The sequence below is a fragment of the Loxodonta africana genome, chromosome 11 (genome assembly GCF_030014295.1).
Source record: "Loxodonta africana isolate mLoxAfr1 chromosome 11, mLoxAfr1.hap2, whole genome shotgun sequence".
In the NCBI taxonomy this organism is placed as follows: domain Eukaryota; kingdom Metazoa; phylum Chordata; class Mammalia; order Proboscidea; family Elephantidae; genus Loxodonta; species Loxodonta africana.
Window position 1 is genome coordinate 3,482,286 of NC_087352.1, and position 14,874 is coordinate 3,497,159.

Below are 14,874 nucleotides of genomic sequence, written 5' to 3' on the forward strand. Positions count from 1 at the left end.
ATGAAAATTCCTTGCACTATTCCTGCAACTTTTACATAAATTTGGAATTATATTAAAATTCAAAGTTACAAATATAAGCAGGGGCCAAGCGTCAGCTGCTCCTTTTAGAGGGAAATGTAGTAGCCCACTTGCTGCAGTCTCCACCCCTCCCTGCTGTTGAAACTTTGGCCTGCTTCTCTCGTCCACGTACCTGCCTGGCCTCTGTGGACTAGTGAAGGCCCTGACCTCATGTCCTTCCACACCATTACTGACTATATGATCTTGAGTTTGTAACTTTCACCAAGTCTCGGTTTCCTCATCTGTAAAAGGGGTTAGTGACACACTTCCCTTACAAGGTTGTCGTGAGATCACGCCAGGGCAGCACTTGGCGTGGCACCTGGCACCTGTGTTAGTTTAGTCATTGTTCTTATTGATAATTTCCCCCAGTTAGTGGGAGAGGTGGGCAGAGGTGGGATCAGCCAGGTCCACAATGATGCTGGCGAAAAATGGGAAGTGACCCAGGCCTTTTGAGGGGAGGCTGGGGAGCTGGTCAGGGAGGCTTCCACCAGCATGCTGGATCCTGGGGAGCCACCTATGGCTTCTGAGCCGGGGAGGGAGGCAAGCCTGGTGGGCCCCAGAAAGGAGGCACCACGGGGCCACACTGACCAGGGGCTGCCCACAGGGAACGTGGTGAATGGCATGATTGCCCGGCAGATGGTGGACATGCTTGTAGAATCTTCATCCAACGTGGAAATGATCCTCAAGTTCTTTGACATGTTCCTGAAACTCAAGGACATCGTGGGCTCTGAGGCCTTCCAGGACTACGTCACCGATCCCCGCGGTCTAATCTCCAAGAAGGACTTCCAGAAGGTGGGCACTGGGGGAGGGGCCGGGACCCCGGGGCAATGTCACGTGTGCCAGCCTTGCCCCTCCCGGATGCCTGCTTTGGCAGGTGACATCTCCCTGAGCCTCAGTTTCCTTGTCTGTAAAATGGGATAAAGCAGTGCTTGGAGCTGTTTTGAGGATTAAATGCATGAGCACAAATGGGAACTGTAATTACTTACTATTCCCATTATTAATAGTTGTAATTTGTCTTTATGAATACCCCAAAACCAAAAAACCCGCTGCCATCCAGTCGATTCCAACTCATAGCGACCCCGTAGGGTTTCCAAAGCTGTAATCTTTAAGGGAGCAGACTGCTATATCTTTCTCCCGGGGAGCACCTGGTGGGTTTGAACCGCAGACCTTTCGGTTAGCAGCTGAGCGGTTAACCACTGGCCGCCAGGGCTCCTTATGGGATTGTAATCCATCAATGTTTTTCTCCTTCATGGTGCCCCAAGGACTTATGGAAAATGTAAGGGATATGGTCTAGCAGTGGTTCTCAACAGGGGCTGTACTTCAGAATTACCTGGGACGAGGCAAAAAAGATACGGATATCTAAAAAACTTCAGAGATTCTGATTCTGTTGGTCTGGGGTGGAGACCGCACATCTGTGTTTTTAAAAGGTCCCTCCTAGTCTGGATCTGGAAGGAGCCCTGGTCGTGCAGTGGTTAAGCGCTCGGCTGCTCTGACCTGGCGATCTGTTCCCGTAAAGATTCCAAAAACCAAATCCATTGCCATCTAGTTGATTCCAACTCATAGCGACTCTATAGGACAGAGTAGAATTGCTCCATAGGGTTTCCAAAACTAATCTTTACGGAAGCAGACTGCCACATCTTTCTCCCAGGGAGAGAGGCTGATGGGTTCAAACCAATGACCTTTTGGTTAGCAGCCAAGCACTTTAACCACTGCACCACCAGGGCTCCAGTGTTATGAATAGGGATCAGTTATTCAATCAATAAACATTTACATTTTCATGGGGCTTATAGTCTAATGAGAGAGGCAGTCACCGGCCAGGACACTGCAGGGCTAAATAATGAGATTGTAAGAGGGAAGAAGGGAAACGGTTTTATCCAGGAACCCACTCATCTCCTCTGCCAGCCCCTCGCATCCCCGCTCTGCCCTCTCTCCCTGCAGGATCCTGAGCAAGTCACTCATTTCTCTGAGCCTCGGGCTCTTCTCTGTAAAATGGGGGCAGGATAATGACATTAGCTACCTCCCAGGGCTGTTGTGAGGATGGGCAGTGCCTGGACGCTGCTTGGAAGACAGTGCGCACTCGAGATATTAGCTGTTATTGTTACTATTATTACTTCCAGATTTTCTCCATCAGCATTTAGCTCATTTTTTACTTTGAAAAAATTTCAAGGTTTTGGAGAAGTTGCAAGAATAATACATAGAACCCTTCACCCACATTGCCCGAATAGTAACTTTTTAACCACATTTGCTATCTCCTGATCCCACTTCACCCCTAAATACTTCAGTGTGTGCCACCTGAGATCATGTTCACTCTCTTACATAACTACAGAACAATTATGCAAATCAGGAAATTAATATGGATACAATGCTGCTGTCTAATCTACAGACCTTATTCAATATTTGTTTGTCGAAGAAATTCCTTGTCCTGCCAAGTATCCAACCCAGGATCAGGGATTGCATTTAGATATTCTGTCTCTTTAAAAAAAAAAAAAAAAAACCCACTGCCGTGGAGTCCATTCTGAACTGCCCCACAGGGTTTTCAAGTCTGTAGATCTTTAGGGAAGTAGACTGCCACGTCTTCCTCCCACAGAGTGGCTGGTGGGTTCAAACCGCTGACCTTTCAGTTAGCAGCTGAGTGCTTTAACCACTGTGCCACCAGGGCTCCTTCTTTTTTTTTTTTACTTTTCCCCCCATTTCTTTTATTTTTATTGTGATTAAGTAAAAGTTTACAATTCAAATCAGTTTCTCATACAAAAACTTATACACACATTGTTATATTACCCTGGCTGCTCTCCTTACAGTGTGACAGCACACTCCTGCTCTCCACCCTGTATTTCCCGTGTCCCTTCAACTAGCTCCTGTCCCCCTCTGCCTTCTCACCTTGCCTCCAGGCAGGAGCTGCCCAATTACTCTCATGCATCTACTTGAGCTAAGAAGCACACTCCTCACCAGTATCCTTTTACATCGTATAGTCCAGTCTAATCTTTGTCTGAAGAGTTGGCTTCGGGAATGGTTTTGGTTTTGAGCTGAGAGTCTGGGGTTCTCTAGGGTCCCTTCTGTCTCAGTCAGACCATTAAGTGTGGTCTTTTTACTGGAATTTGAGGTCTACATTTTTTTTTTTTTTATCCCACTGCTTTCTTGCTCCCTCAAGGGTTCTCTGTTGTGTTTCCTGTCAGGGCAGTCGTTGGTGGTAGCCAGGCACCATCTAGTTCTCCTGATTTCAGGCTGATAGAGTCTCTGGTTTATGTGGCCCCTTTTGTCTCCTGAGCTAATATTTTCCTTGTGCTTTTGGTGTTCTTCATTCTCCTTTGCTCCAGGTGAGTTGGGACCAATTGATGCATCTTAGATAGCCGCTCGCTAGCTTTTAAGACCCCAGACACCACTCACCAAAGTGGGATGCAGAACATTTTCTTCATAAACTTTGTCATGCCAGTTGACCTAGATGTCCCCTGAAACCATGGTCCCCAGACCCCCACCCCTGCTACTCTGTCCTTTGAAGTGTTTGGTTGTGTTCAGGAAACTTCATAGCTTCTGGTTTAGTCCAGTTGTGCTGACTTCCCCTGTATTGTGTGTTGTCCTTCCCTTCACCTAAATTAATTCTTGTCTACTGTCTAGTTAGGAAATTCCCCTCTCCCTCCTTCTGCATCCTCGTAACCACCAAAGAATGTTTTCTTCTCTGTTTAAACATTTTCTTAAGTTCTTATAATAGTGGTCTCATATAATGTTTGTCGTTTTATGACTAATTTCACTCAGCATAATGCCTTCCAGATTCATCCATGTTATGAGATGTTTCACAGACTCATCGTTGTTCTTTATTATTGCATAGTATTCCATTGTGTGAATATACCATAATTTGATTATTACCAGGGCTCCTTCTGTATCTTTAGTTCCCCTCAATCCAGACTAGCTGGTTGATCTTTCTTAGACTTTCATGACCTTGCCTGTTTTTTTTAGAGTACAGGCCAATTGTTTTGCAGAATGTCCCTCAGTGTGGGTTTATCTGAGTTTTCATCGTGATTAGACTTGATGATGATTATGATTATGCGTCCTTGGGAGGAATATCTTAGAAGTGATGTGTCCTTCTCAGTATGTCGTATCAGGAGGCATGTGATGCTGGTTCTTCATTACTGTTGATGTAACTGTGATCACTTGGTTAAGGTGGGGTCTACCAGGCTCTCCAACATCCCTGGGTGGTGTAAGCCATTTGTTCTCAACTTCTAACCTAAAGGTTGGCAGATCAAACCCACCCAGAAGTGCTTGGTAAGAAGGGCCTGGTGATCTGCTTCTGTAAAGATTAAAGCCAAGAAAATCCTATGGAGCAGTTCTCCTCTGTAATGCATGGGATTGCTATGAGTCAGAATCAACTAGATGGCAATGGATTTGGTTTTTTGTATTGTTTTTTGACCAGGGACTCCACTTTAAGTTACTTTTGTTCCCTTTCTAATCAATAAATATCTTGCGAGAACATGCTTTGAGACTATGTAAATATCCTGCTCACCCTCTAGGTTTGGCATCCATTGATGATTCTTGCCTGAAATGATTGTTAGTATAAACCAAAACCAAACCCCTTGCCATCAAGTTGATTCCGACCCATAGCGACCCTATAGGACAGAGTAGAACTGCCCCGTAGGGTTTCCAAGGAGAGGCTGGTGGATTTGAACTGCTGACCTTTTGGTTAGCAGCTGTATCACTTAACCACTGCGCCACCACCAAATAGGGATTGTAAAGATGGTGCGGTGGGGACATCACAGACCTCCTCATCTGTCCTCACAAAGGGGAGGAGAAAGAATCAAGATCATCATCAGCCCAAGGATGGCGATTCCTATCAGGTGGAGGTCAAATATACCTCTAACGTCCAACCTCTCTACCAACTGTGACACCAGCAGTCCCTCCCATGGCACACTCTACTTCTCTACTGGGTTCGGTAATTTGTTAAAATGGCCACACAGAACTCACAGATTACTCACAATTATGGGGTTTATGAAGGAAGTAAACGAAACCCACTGCCGTCAAGTTGATTCCAACTCAAAGCGATCCGGTAGGACAGAGTAGAACTGCCCCATAGGGTTTCCAAGGGGCAGCTGCTGGATTTGAACTGCCGACCTTTTGGTTAAGAGCCAAATGCTTAACCACTACGCCACCAGGGCTCCATTAGGGAAATAACAGGTTACAATTCAGGAGCAGGAACGACTCAGGATATGGTCCTTCGATCAGGACAGCTTCTTCTTAGCCATTCCTGAACGCAGGCCTCTCTCTGGCCTTCGGCCCCCAGCTCTGTCTCTGCCCTGCTCAGGCAAGTGTTACAGAGCTCTGTAGCTCCACCAATAGGTGGCCAGAGGCATCCCACTCCACCAGTAAGCCCTGACCCGCAGGCGCTCAGCTCTCTCACTCTGTGGGTCGGCACGTGAGTCGGAATGGACTCGAAGGCAACTGGTATTGGTTAGTACATCCAAAATATTATTTCAACATGTAATCAATATAAAAAATATTAATTAGACTCTTTACATTCTTTTTTTTAATTTGTGTGTGTGTTTTTTTTTTAAATCCCATGTGTGTTTTACACTTCCAGCATATCTCAATTTGCAACAGCCACGTTTCAAGGGCTCAGTAGCCACATGTGGCTCACGGCTAGCATCCTGGATAGGGCTCTCCAGGTTACAGAGTCTCCCACAGTCTGGACCTGGCTGATGCATCCTTGTGGTGTCATTTAACTCATTCCTCTGTCCCCCGAGTTTACTGTAAACTGAGACTTAGGCTGAGAGGCTAGATCAGATTCAAATCTGGGGTTTGTTTCCACCAGAAACTTCCTCTGTGGTGCTGCATTCACGCCTCAGGAGAGACATCCTGGCCTGTCATCTCTCCTTTTGCGACACCAACAGCCATTGATGTTCAATGCCCAGATGCATTAGTTCATTCAAGATTGCAAAATGGCAATATTCCCATTTCAAAATGCATTTTACAAAGCATCACATGTGTCTTGGGTTGAATTGGGTCCCCCAAAAGTATGTGTCAACTTGGCTGGGCCATGGTTCCTACTATTGTGTGATTGTCCACCATTTTGTCTTCTGATGGAATTTTCCTATGTGTTATGGATCCTACCTCTGTGACCTTAATGAGGCAGGATTAGAGACAGCAATGTTAATGAGGCAGGACTCAATCTACAAGATTAGGTTGTGTTTTAAGCCAATCTCTTTTGAGATATAAAAGAGAGAAGTGAGCATGGGAACCTTGTACCATCAAGAAAGTAGTGCCAGGAGCAGAGCACGTCCTTTGGACTTGGGGTCCCTGCACTGAGAAGCTCCTACACTGGGGAAGATTGATGACAAGGACCTCCCATCAGAGCTGACAGAGAGAGAAAGCCTTCCCCTGGAGCTGACGTCCTGAATTTGGACTTCTAGCCTACTAGACTGTGAGAGAATAAATTTCTCTTTGTTAAAACCACCCACTTGTGGTATTTCTGTTATAGCAGCACTAGATGACTAAGACAACATGGTTTCCCAAACTCTTTATAAATAAATCTTTGTATTCTACAACATACTTTTCTGTTTCTTTATGGTTTAAGAGGCATGTTCAAGGTTTAAAAAAAAAAAAAAGACTTTAATTTTCAGAAAGTGTAACAAAGTTCAGAAGTTTTCCCAGGTTCATGATGCTTCCCTCGTTTAAGAAGTATGTACTGAGCACCTACTGTGTGCCAGGCACTGGTCTAGTGCCAAGGGTGCAGCAGTGAACACGACAGACAGAGATCCGCACCCTCCAGGAGCTGGTGTGGAAATAACTCGCTAAACAAACAAAATCATTTCAGGTTATATGTGACCTGATGGAAACGATCAGGATGATGTGTGGAAGAGCTGTAAGTTGGGTGGTCAGGAAAGGCCTTTCTAAGGAGGGAACATTTAAGCTAAGAGCTGAAAGGTGCCACGTGAAGGTGGGTGAGGGTGGGTGTATTAGTTAGCTAGTGTTGCTATAACAGAAATACCACAAGTGGATGGCTTTAAAAAACAAAAATTTATTTTCCCCCAGTTTAGGAGGCTAGAAGTCCAAACTCAAGGTGCCAGCTCTAGGGGAAGACTTTCTCTCTCTGTCGAATCTGGGGAAAGGTCCGTGCTCCTTGTTTTCTTGGTGGTCTTCATGTGGTATGGCATTTATCTTCCCCCAACTCCACTTGCTTGCTATGCCTGATCTCTTTTTATATCTCGAAGGTGATTGGCTTAAAACTCGCCCTACACTGATAAAGCCTCTTAACATAACTAAGAAAACCCATTTCCAAATGGGATTATAAACATAGGTATAAACCAAAAAAAACCAAACCCATTGCCACTGAGTTGATTCTGACTCATTGCCACCCTGTAGGACAGAGTAGAACTGCCCCCATAGGGTTTCTAAGGCTGTAATCTTTATGGGAACAGACTGCCATATCTCCCTCCCTTGGAGTGGCTGGTGGGTTAGGATTTACAACATATTTTGGAGGGACACAATTCACTGTGTAACAGTGGGAGTGCCCCAGGCAAACGGGCCAGTAAGTATAAAGGCTGAAAAGTGGGAACAAGAGGGATGGAAAGGAGGCCAGTGTGGCTACAAAGGGTGGTAGATGGGAAGGAAGGAGGAGATAAAGTCTGAGAGGTTGGGGGCGGGGGGGGGCAGGCTGTGCAGGGCCTGGTTGGCTGCAGGGAGACTGACTTTTAACGTGAATGTGATGGAGCCAAGGTAGAGTTCTGAGTGGGTGAAGGATGTGACCTGACTCAGGTGTTCTCAGGGTCCTTCTGGCTGGTGTGGGGAGCAGACTGTGGGAGGAGGAAGGGGCCAGGAGACAGTGAGGAGGCTGCTGTAATGGTCCAGGTGGGAGGCAGGGGGGATCAGACCAGGGTGGGACCACGGAGGGGGCAGAAGTTAGTGGGTTCTGGATCTATTTGGAAAGCAGAGCCCTCTGTTTTGCTGATGGATCAGGTGTGGGCAGTGAGATAAAAGAGAAGAATCAAAAATGACTCAAAGATTTTAGTTAATCACCTATGTGGGTGGTGATGCTCTTCCCGAGATGGGTAAGACTGTGGGAGGAGAGGTTTTAGAGTAGAAATCAAGAGTTCAGGTGTGGCCACTTCCAATTTGGGGTACCCATTCAAAATCCAACCAAACCCATTGCCATTGAGTTGATTCCAACTCATAGAGACCTCATAAGACAGAATAGAACTGCCCCATAGGTTTTCCAAGGAGCAGCTGGTGGACTTGAACTGCCAACTTTTTTTTTTTTAATTTATTGTGCTTTAAGTGAAAGTTTACAAATCTAGTCAGTCTCTTATACAAAAAGTTATACACATCTTGCTATGTTCACTTAGCTGCTCTCCCCCTAATGAGAGAGTACACTCCTCCTTTCTACCCTGTATTCCCTGTGTCATTCAGCCAGCTCCGGTCCCCCTCTGCCTTCTCAGCTCCCCTTCAGACAGGAGCTGCCCACATAGTCTCATGTGTCTACTTGAGCCAAGAAGCTCACTCTCCACCAGTATCAGTTTCTATCCCATAGTCCAGTCCAATCCCTGTCTGAAGAACTGGCTTCAGAGATGGTTCCTGTCTTGGGCTAACAGAAGGTCTGGGGACCATGACCTCCAGGGTCCCTCTAGTCTCAGTCAGACCATTAAGCCTGGTCTTTTTATGAGAATTTGAGGTCTGCATCCCACTGCTCTCCTGCTCCCTCAGGGGTTCTCTGTTGTGTTCCCTGTCAGGAACTGCCAACCTTTTGGTTAGCAGATGAACTCTTAACCACTGTGCCACCAGGGTGCCCAGTAAACATCCACAAAGGAATGCCAGCTAAGGTTTCGGCTGTCAGTCTGGATTCCGGGGAGCAGCCAGGGCTGGGGATGTAGACTTGGCGATCACTGATGTAGGATGACATTCAGAGCCTTGGGCCTCGATAATGTCGCCACGGAAAGTGTATTCTCAAGAAGGGGATACAGGACCACACGCTGGGGTCTCCCAGCCTTCAGAGGTCTGGACGAGACAGGGGCTGCAGCAAAGGAAAAAGACAACAGTCAGAGAAGAAGGTATTTTCAAAAGAAGAGGTTGAGCAAACGGGTGATGCCAAAGAGAGAACGGCAAATCCCAAGATCAGAGTCCAGGAGTGAATGGAGGGGTAGGGTCCCAGCTCCTGTGGGGGGGTGGGCTTTTGAGAGGGGCAGTGTCACACTACATCACACAGGAGGGGAGGTGGGTCGGTGGGTGGGGGTAGAGGGTGAGGTGTTCCTGTGTGACTGTGCCTCTGCGCTGTGGTTTCTACAGCCCTTCATGATTTGCAAAGCATGTTACTCATTTAGAAAGCATTTTGCAAAGCTCTTGGCTTTTTTACAAAGCACTTTTTAGAGCCAGAAAATTTTGTTTCTGTTCACACCCCGAAGCCGCATTTTTCAAACTGCATGTCGCAACCCTTCTGCAGGTCATTAAATTAATAACAGCACCTTTAAAAATGAAATAAAACACTGCAGAGCGTGTTGCATAGTAAAAGTCAGAATTGGGTCATGAATTGTGTGTTTTGGTGACGTGTCTGTGTGTTTTCTGAGTCATATTGTAAAATACATTCTTACTGCAAGTCATGACTAGAAATGCTTGAGAGCCTCTTGCAAAAGTGTGTAGGAAATCAGCACAAGAATCTCCAACGAAAGTGTTGTCTGTAAAATGCAAATTTGGAAACAACCTAAATGTCCATCATCAGAATAGACAAATGATACATTTCTTGAAAAGGAATACTATACAGCAGTGAAAATGGATGTGTCTGGTCTACATATTCAAATCAACGTGGAGAGACGTTGAAAACATACAGTGGAGTGAAAAAGGCAAGTTTCAGATTATATTAGCAATTCCCTAAATTTGAAAAAGTTCAACCAGAGTGCTCCTTAGGAAGCAAGGATGGTGAGACTTCATCTCATGTAGTTTGGACATGTTATCAGGAGGGACCAGTCCCTGGAGAAGGACATCATGTTTGGTAAAATACAGGATCAGCAGAAAAGAGGAAGACCCGCAATGAGATGGACTGACACAGTGGCTGCAACGATGGGCTCGAGCATAGCAACAATTGTGAGGGTGGTACAGGACTGGGCAGCGTGTTGTTCTTTTGTACGAGTCAGAATCGACTGGACAGCACCTAACAACAAATTTAAAAAATGCGTAGGATGATACTGTATATTGTTTGTGAAGAACAGTCACTGTGAGCATTTGTTAATTCTGGGTGGTGTGGACATGAGCGGTTGTTCCCAGTTGATAGTCAGAGGCCTCCGCTCTGCCAGATGTCATTGAATTATTTGGTTGCTGGAAATTGTGGCGGAGGTACATGAAAGGGATCTCTCCTTCAGTGGCATCACTAGGGGAGTGCAGGGGTGCGGACTGTACTGGGTGACGCTATCAGAGGGGGTCACACCCAAATGGCTGTCTAAAAAATTTTTGTGCGGTATGTCAGCAGAAATTTATTATTTTTTATAAAAAAATCCCTGTAGTTAGTTGTAACAACAAAAACATTTTTCGTAAGCCCAGCTTACATGTATAGGTCTACCTACAAGGCCAAAACTCTATGCTAACTTACTTTTTGAACCTTCTAACGCGCTCTGGTCAGAGCCGTCACTGTCACTCAACCACAGTGACACTTGGAATCACGTGGTTTTGTCTCTATGCGCTACAGGCACATGCTGTTGTTTTCCTTGCTGTGAGTGTTTTTAATAGTTGCTGATATTGTCAAATTTTCTGGTGTTTTAGCTACAGTATTGTGATAATTAGTATTCATGAACTTATATCAATAACTTTGTTGAGAATAGAGTAGTAAAGGAAAAGTAGGAGTGATATATGGGAGTTACGATTTACAAGTATCATTAGTACAAATACATTACTAAGGATTCCATATGATCTGGTACAGGAGTGGGGCTGATGCCTCTGGTCTTGGGGCTGACGTGGTGGAGTGTATCAGTCAACGTACCAGGAGAACACAGCCCCCCGCCCCCCAAAAAAACCAAACCCGTTGCCATGAGTCGATTCGGACCCATATTGAATCCACAGGACAGAGTAGAACTGCCCCGTAGGGTTCTCAAGAAGGAGCTGGCGGATTTGAACTGCCAACCTTTTGGTTAGCAGCCGAGCTCTTAACCACTGTGCCACCAGGGCCCTGAACACTCCCCAGGCAAACTGAATAAGCTGAGAAGAGTTTAACAAAGGAGGTGTTTACAAAGCTAAGAGTTCCTGGGTGGTGCAAACAGTTAAGAGGTCTGCTACTAACTGAAAGGTTGACAGTTCGAATCCATCCAGACGTGCCTCAAAAGAAAGGCCTGGAGATCTACTTCCAGAAGGTCAGAAGCAGTTCTACTCTGAAACACATGGGGTCGCCATTAGTTGGAATCCACTCTGGGACAACTGGTTTGGGTTTGCTTCATTGTTTATAAAGCTATGGGCAGGGTGTACAGAGCACTGGTGGTGCAGTGGTTAAGTGCTCGGCTGCTAACCAAAAGGTTGGCAGTTCAAACCCACCAGCTGCTCCAAGGGAGAAAGACGTGGCAGTTTGCTTCCATAAAGATTTACAGCCATGGAAGCCCTATGGGGCAGTTCTACTCTGTCCTGTAGGGTCCTAATGAGTCAGACTCAACTGGACAGCAACAGGTTTGGTTTACGGGTTGGGCAAGGTATGGGCGTGGGGGCAGTCCTCTGGAGTTAACAGTGGCTGGGAGCATTTCCACCAGGAGGGAAGAGCAGTGTCCTAGCCCTGAGATAGAAGGGGCTGTGTGGAGAGGAGGTCCCTGCAGGACCTCTGAGCTAGGGGCCGGTCAGCACAGGGGAGAAGCCAAGGAGGTGAAAACAGCTCCATTCTCCTCTTCCCTGATCCCAGTTGGCCGGACCCCACCGGCAGCCAGAGCACGGAGACTAGACCTAGACCACTGGAGCATCAAGGAGGGGGAAGGGTGGAGAGCGGGCCTGGAGGGGCACACTGGGGTGGCATTGGGAGAGGGTGCGCGATGTCTTTTTGCCAGTTGTGACAAAGGTACCAACTTGCATCAGTTCTAAGAGGCACCTTTTGTGCCTTGTACCATCTCTGAAATGGAATGCATCTTACAGTGGGTGGCGACTCAGCTCTGTTGAAACGCAGCGTTTCAGTATCTTAGTGGTCGGTACACCCTTACCCGTGCCCACTGGTGTCAGCCTTGGCGCTGGTGTTGTGATTCTGGACTCTCCCGTCCTTATGGGAAGCCCACAGGTATTTTCAGAAGAGCGCTGAGTCGCCTGCCACCCGCTGACCCCCCCTTCCCGCCCCCAGGCCATGGACAGCCAGAAGCAGTTCACGGGACCAGAAATCCAGTTCCTGCTTTCCTGCTCCGAAGCGGACGAGAACGAGATGATCAACTGCGACGAGTTTGCTAACCGCTTCGAGGAGCCAGCCCGCGACATCGGCTTCAACGTGGCCGTGCTGCTGACCAACCTGTCGGAGCACGTGCCACACGACCCGCGCCTGCGCAACTTCCTCGAGCTGGCCGAGAGCATCCTCGAGTACTTCCGACCCTACCTGGGACGCATCGAGATCATGGGCGCCTCGCGCCGCATCGAGCGAATCTACTTCGAGATCTCAGAGACCAACCGCGCCCAGTGGGAGATGCCCCAGGTCAGCCGGCCCGCGCACGTGCATGCTTGCTCTGCGGGGCTTCCGTGTGCCTGGGTATGCCCGTGCCCACGCCTTGCACGCCTGGAGTCCACATAGGGCTGTGCACACCTTGCACATCTGCCCGCAGGTCCTGCTGGACCCTGGCTGCACCCAGGCAAGCCCATGTTCACCCCTTTGCACCCATGCATGGGCCCTGCTGTACCCTCACACACCCCTGGCCCACTCATGTCCCCCTCTTGCAGAGTCTGCCCACGCAGGAATGCAGCACACCCAGTGTGCCCTCACTGTAGCTTCTTGCATGGCACGCCTACCCTTTGCACACTCACCGTGTAAGCTCTGGCGTGCTCTGGTAGCTCTGGGGCAATGACACCCACACTCTCACATACCTGAGCCTACTTTGCTTGCCCTCCCAGCAGCCCTGGTGTTCCCTCTGTTGGTCCTGGCCTACTCCTTTTGCACCCTCCCATTGTGGGCTCTGGTGTGCTCTAGTATGCTGGTCCACCCCTCGCCAGTTATCCCATGTGCTCTTAAATGCCCTCTGAGGTCCTAGCACACCACGTCCACCCCACTTGTTCTGGTCCCACATGTGGATGCATGTCTCTTCCACACTCCTCTGAGGTTGTCAGCGTGCCCTCCTGCAGGGCTGGCACACCATGTGACCGATCACTCCTTACTCATCAACCCCCACACACCCAGGCCTGCCCTTACTGGAGCTCTGGCACACCCATAATCACCCCTGCACACTTGACCACTCTCACGCTTATCCACAGGGCCCCCACGTGCCTGTGCCCTGTCTCAACTCCCTCACGTGCTCAGCCCACAACACCCCCACACACTTCCCACTAGCGTGTACACACGTGGCCCTGGCACACCCCCAGCCCAGTGCCCACACAGAGATTGTGGCTTCCACCCCCCACCCTGGCACCCCCCACATGCCCCTTACACACCCTCAGCCCCGCACCACTGCCCTGGCAGCCCTCATGTTACACTGGCCTTGCACGCCAAGCCTGTGTGCCCCTCAAGCTCACACTTCTCCTTGGTTCCTCACAGGTCCCCAGCACCTGCACTTGCATCCTGCTTGCTCTTGCACATCCCGTCCCATCTTCCACTTGTAGCCCAGCAGGCCTGCGTGCCTCCTCAATAGCCGGGCCCTGGTGTCTCCTCTTCAGTGCTCATGTCCCACACTGAGTCCTGCCCTCATTTTCCAGGGCCTCTTATATACTGTCTCCTGAGTCCCCCTTGCACGCTTACGCCCCCCTCACACACAGGGACCCTATGACTGGCAGGCCCCTCCCATATTCCAGCCCCTTTATGGCCCAGGCTCTCTCATGCCTGCCCATGTACCCATGTCCACCATACACACTAAGCCCCAAGAGTCCCACCCTTCCGACATCCTCCTGTGCCATCACACCCTCCTCACAGCTGACTCTCCCTCAGTCCCTAGGGCCCCTGCACGTACTCCACAGGAACTCTCAAGTTCTGGCACACTTGTGTCCCTTGGGGCATCTTTGTACACTCACCCTGCATCTGGCCCACACGTGACTGCACCATCCTTGCACCCGGAATGTCTACACACACCTGCATCAGCCATTCAACACGGGTCTGTCACACTCACTTCTTGTACGCACTGTAGGAGTTCGCTGCCACCTCCACTCTTTCCCCTCATGTGCTCCCCACAGACCCGCTCTTTCCCTTAGTGTTGTTCCTCCAAACACCTACGTCCCCCTGCTCACTCCTTCTGGTCCCCGCTTCCCAGTGCTTATCAAGCATCCACGGATGCCCATATACACCCCGGCCGTCATGCAGCCAGATAATAGCAATAATAGCCAGCGCTATGTGGAACTCGGAGCCCTGGTGGCACAGTGGTTAAGAGCTTGGCTGCGAACCAAAAGGTCAGCAGTTTGAATCCACCAGGCGCTCCATGGAAACTCTATGGGGCAGTTCTACTCTGTCCTACAGGGTGGCTATGAGTCACAATTGACTCGTTGGCAACGGTTTTTTTTATGTGGTATTTATTAGGTGCCAGCCGCTGTTCTAACATCCAACTCAGCCCCTAGTAGCTCATTTCATCTATAACTCAGGTCCTACATTATCCCCCTGGGCACATGACTCTCTGGGCCTCCATTTCCTTATCTGTACAATGGGCATGATGTAGTTCCTACTCTGTAGGGTTGTTTGTAAGGATTAAAATGAATTAAGATCTA

The 14,874-nt window shown here is 48.5% G+C and overlaps 1 protein-coding gene across 1 annotated transcript in view; it reads left to right on the top strand.

Moving 5' to 3' along the window:
* Positions 1–14,874, top strand: part of RYR1 (ryanodine receptor 1) — a 134,551-nt gene that overhangs the window by 103,513 nt on the left and 16,164 nt on the right. Inside the window, exons 87-88 of the mRNA XM_064293608.1 lie at positions 662–849; positions 12,329–12,670. Of these exons, the coding sequence (XP_064149678.1) occupies positions 662–849; positions 12,329–12,670 (530 nt within the window). The remainder of the gene's footprint in view (positions 1–661; positions 850–12,328; positions 12,671–14,874) is intronic.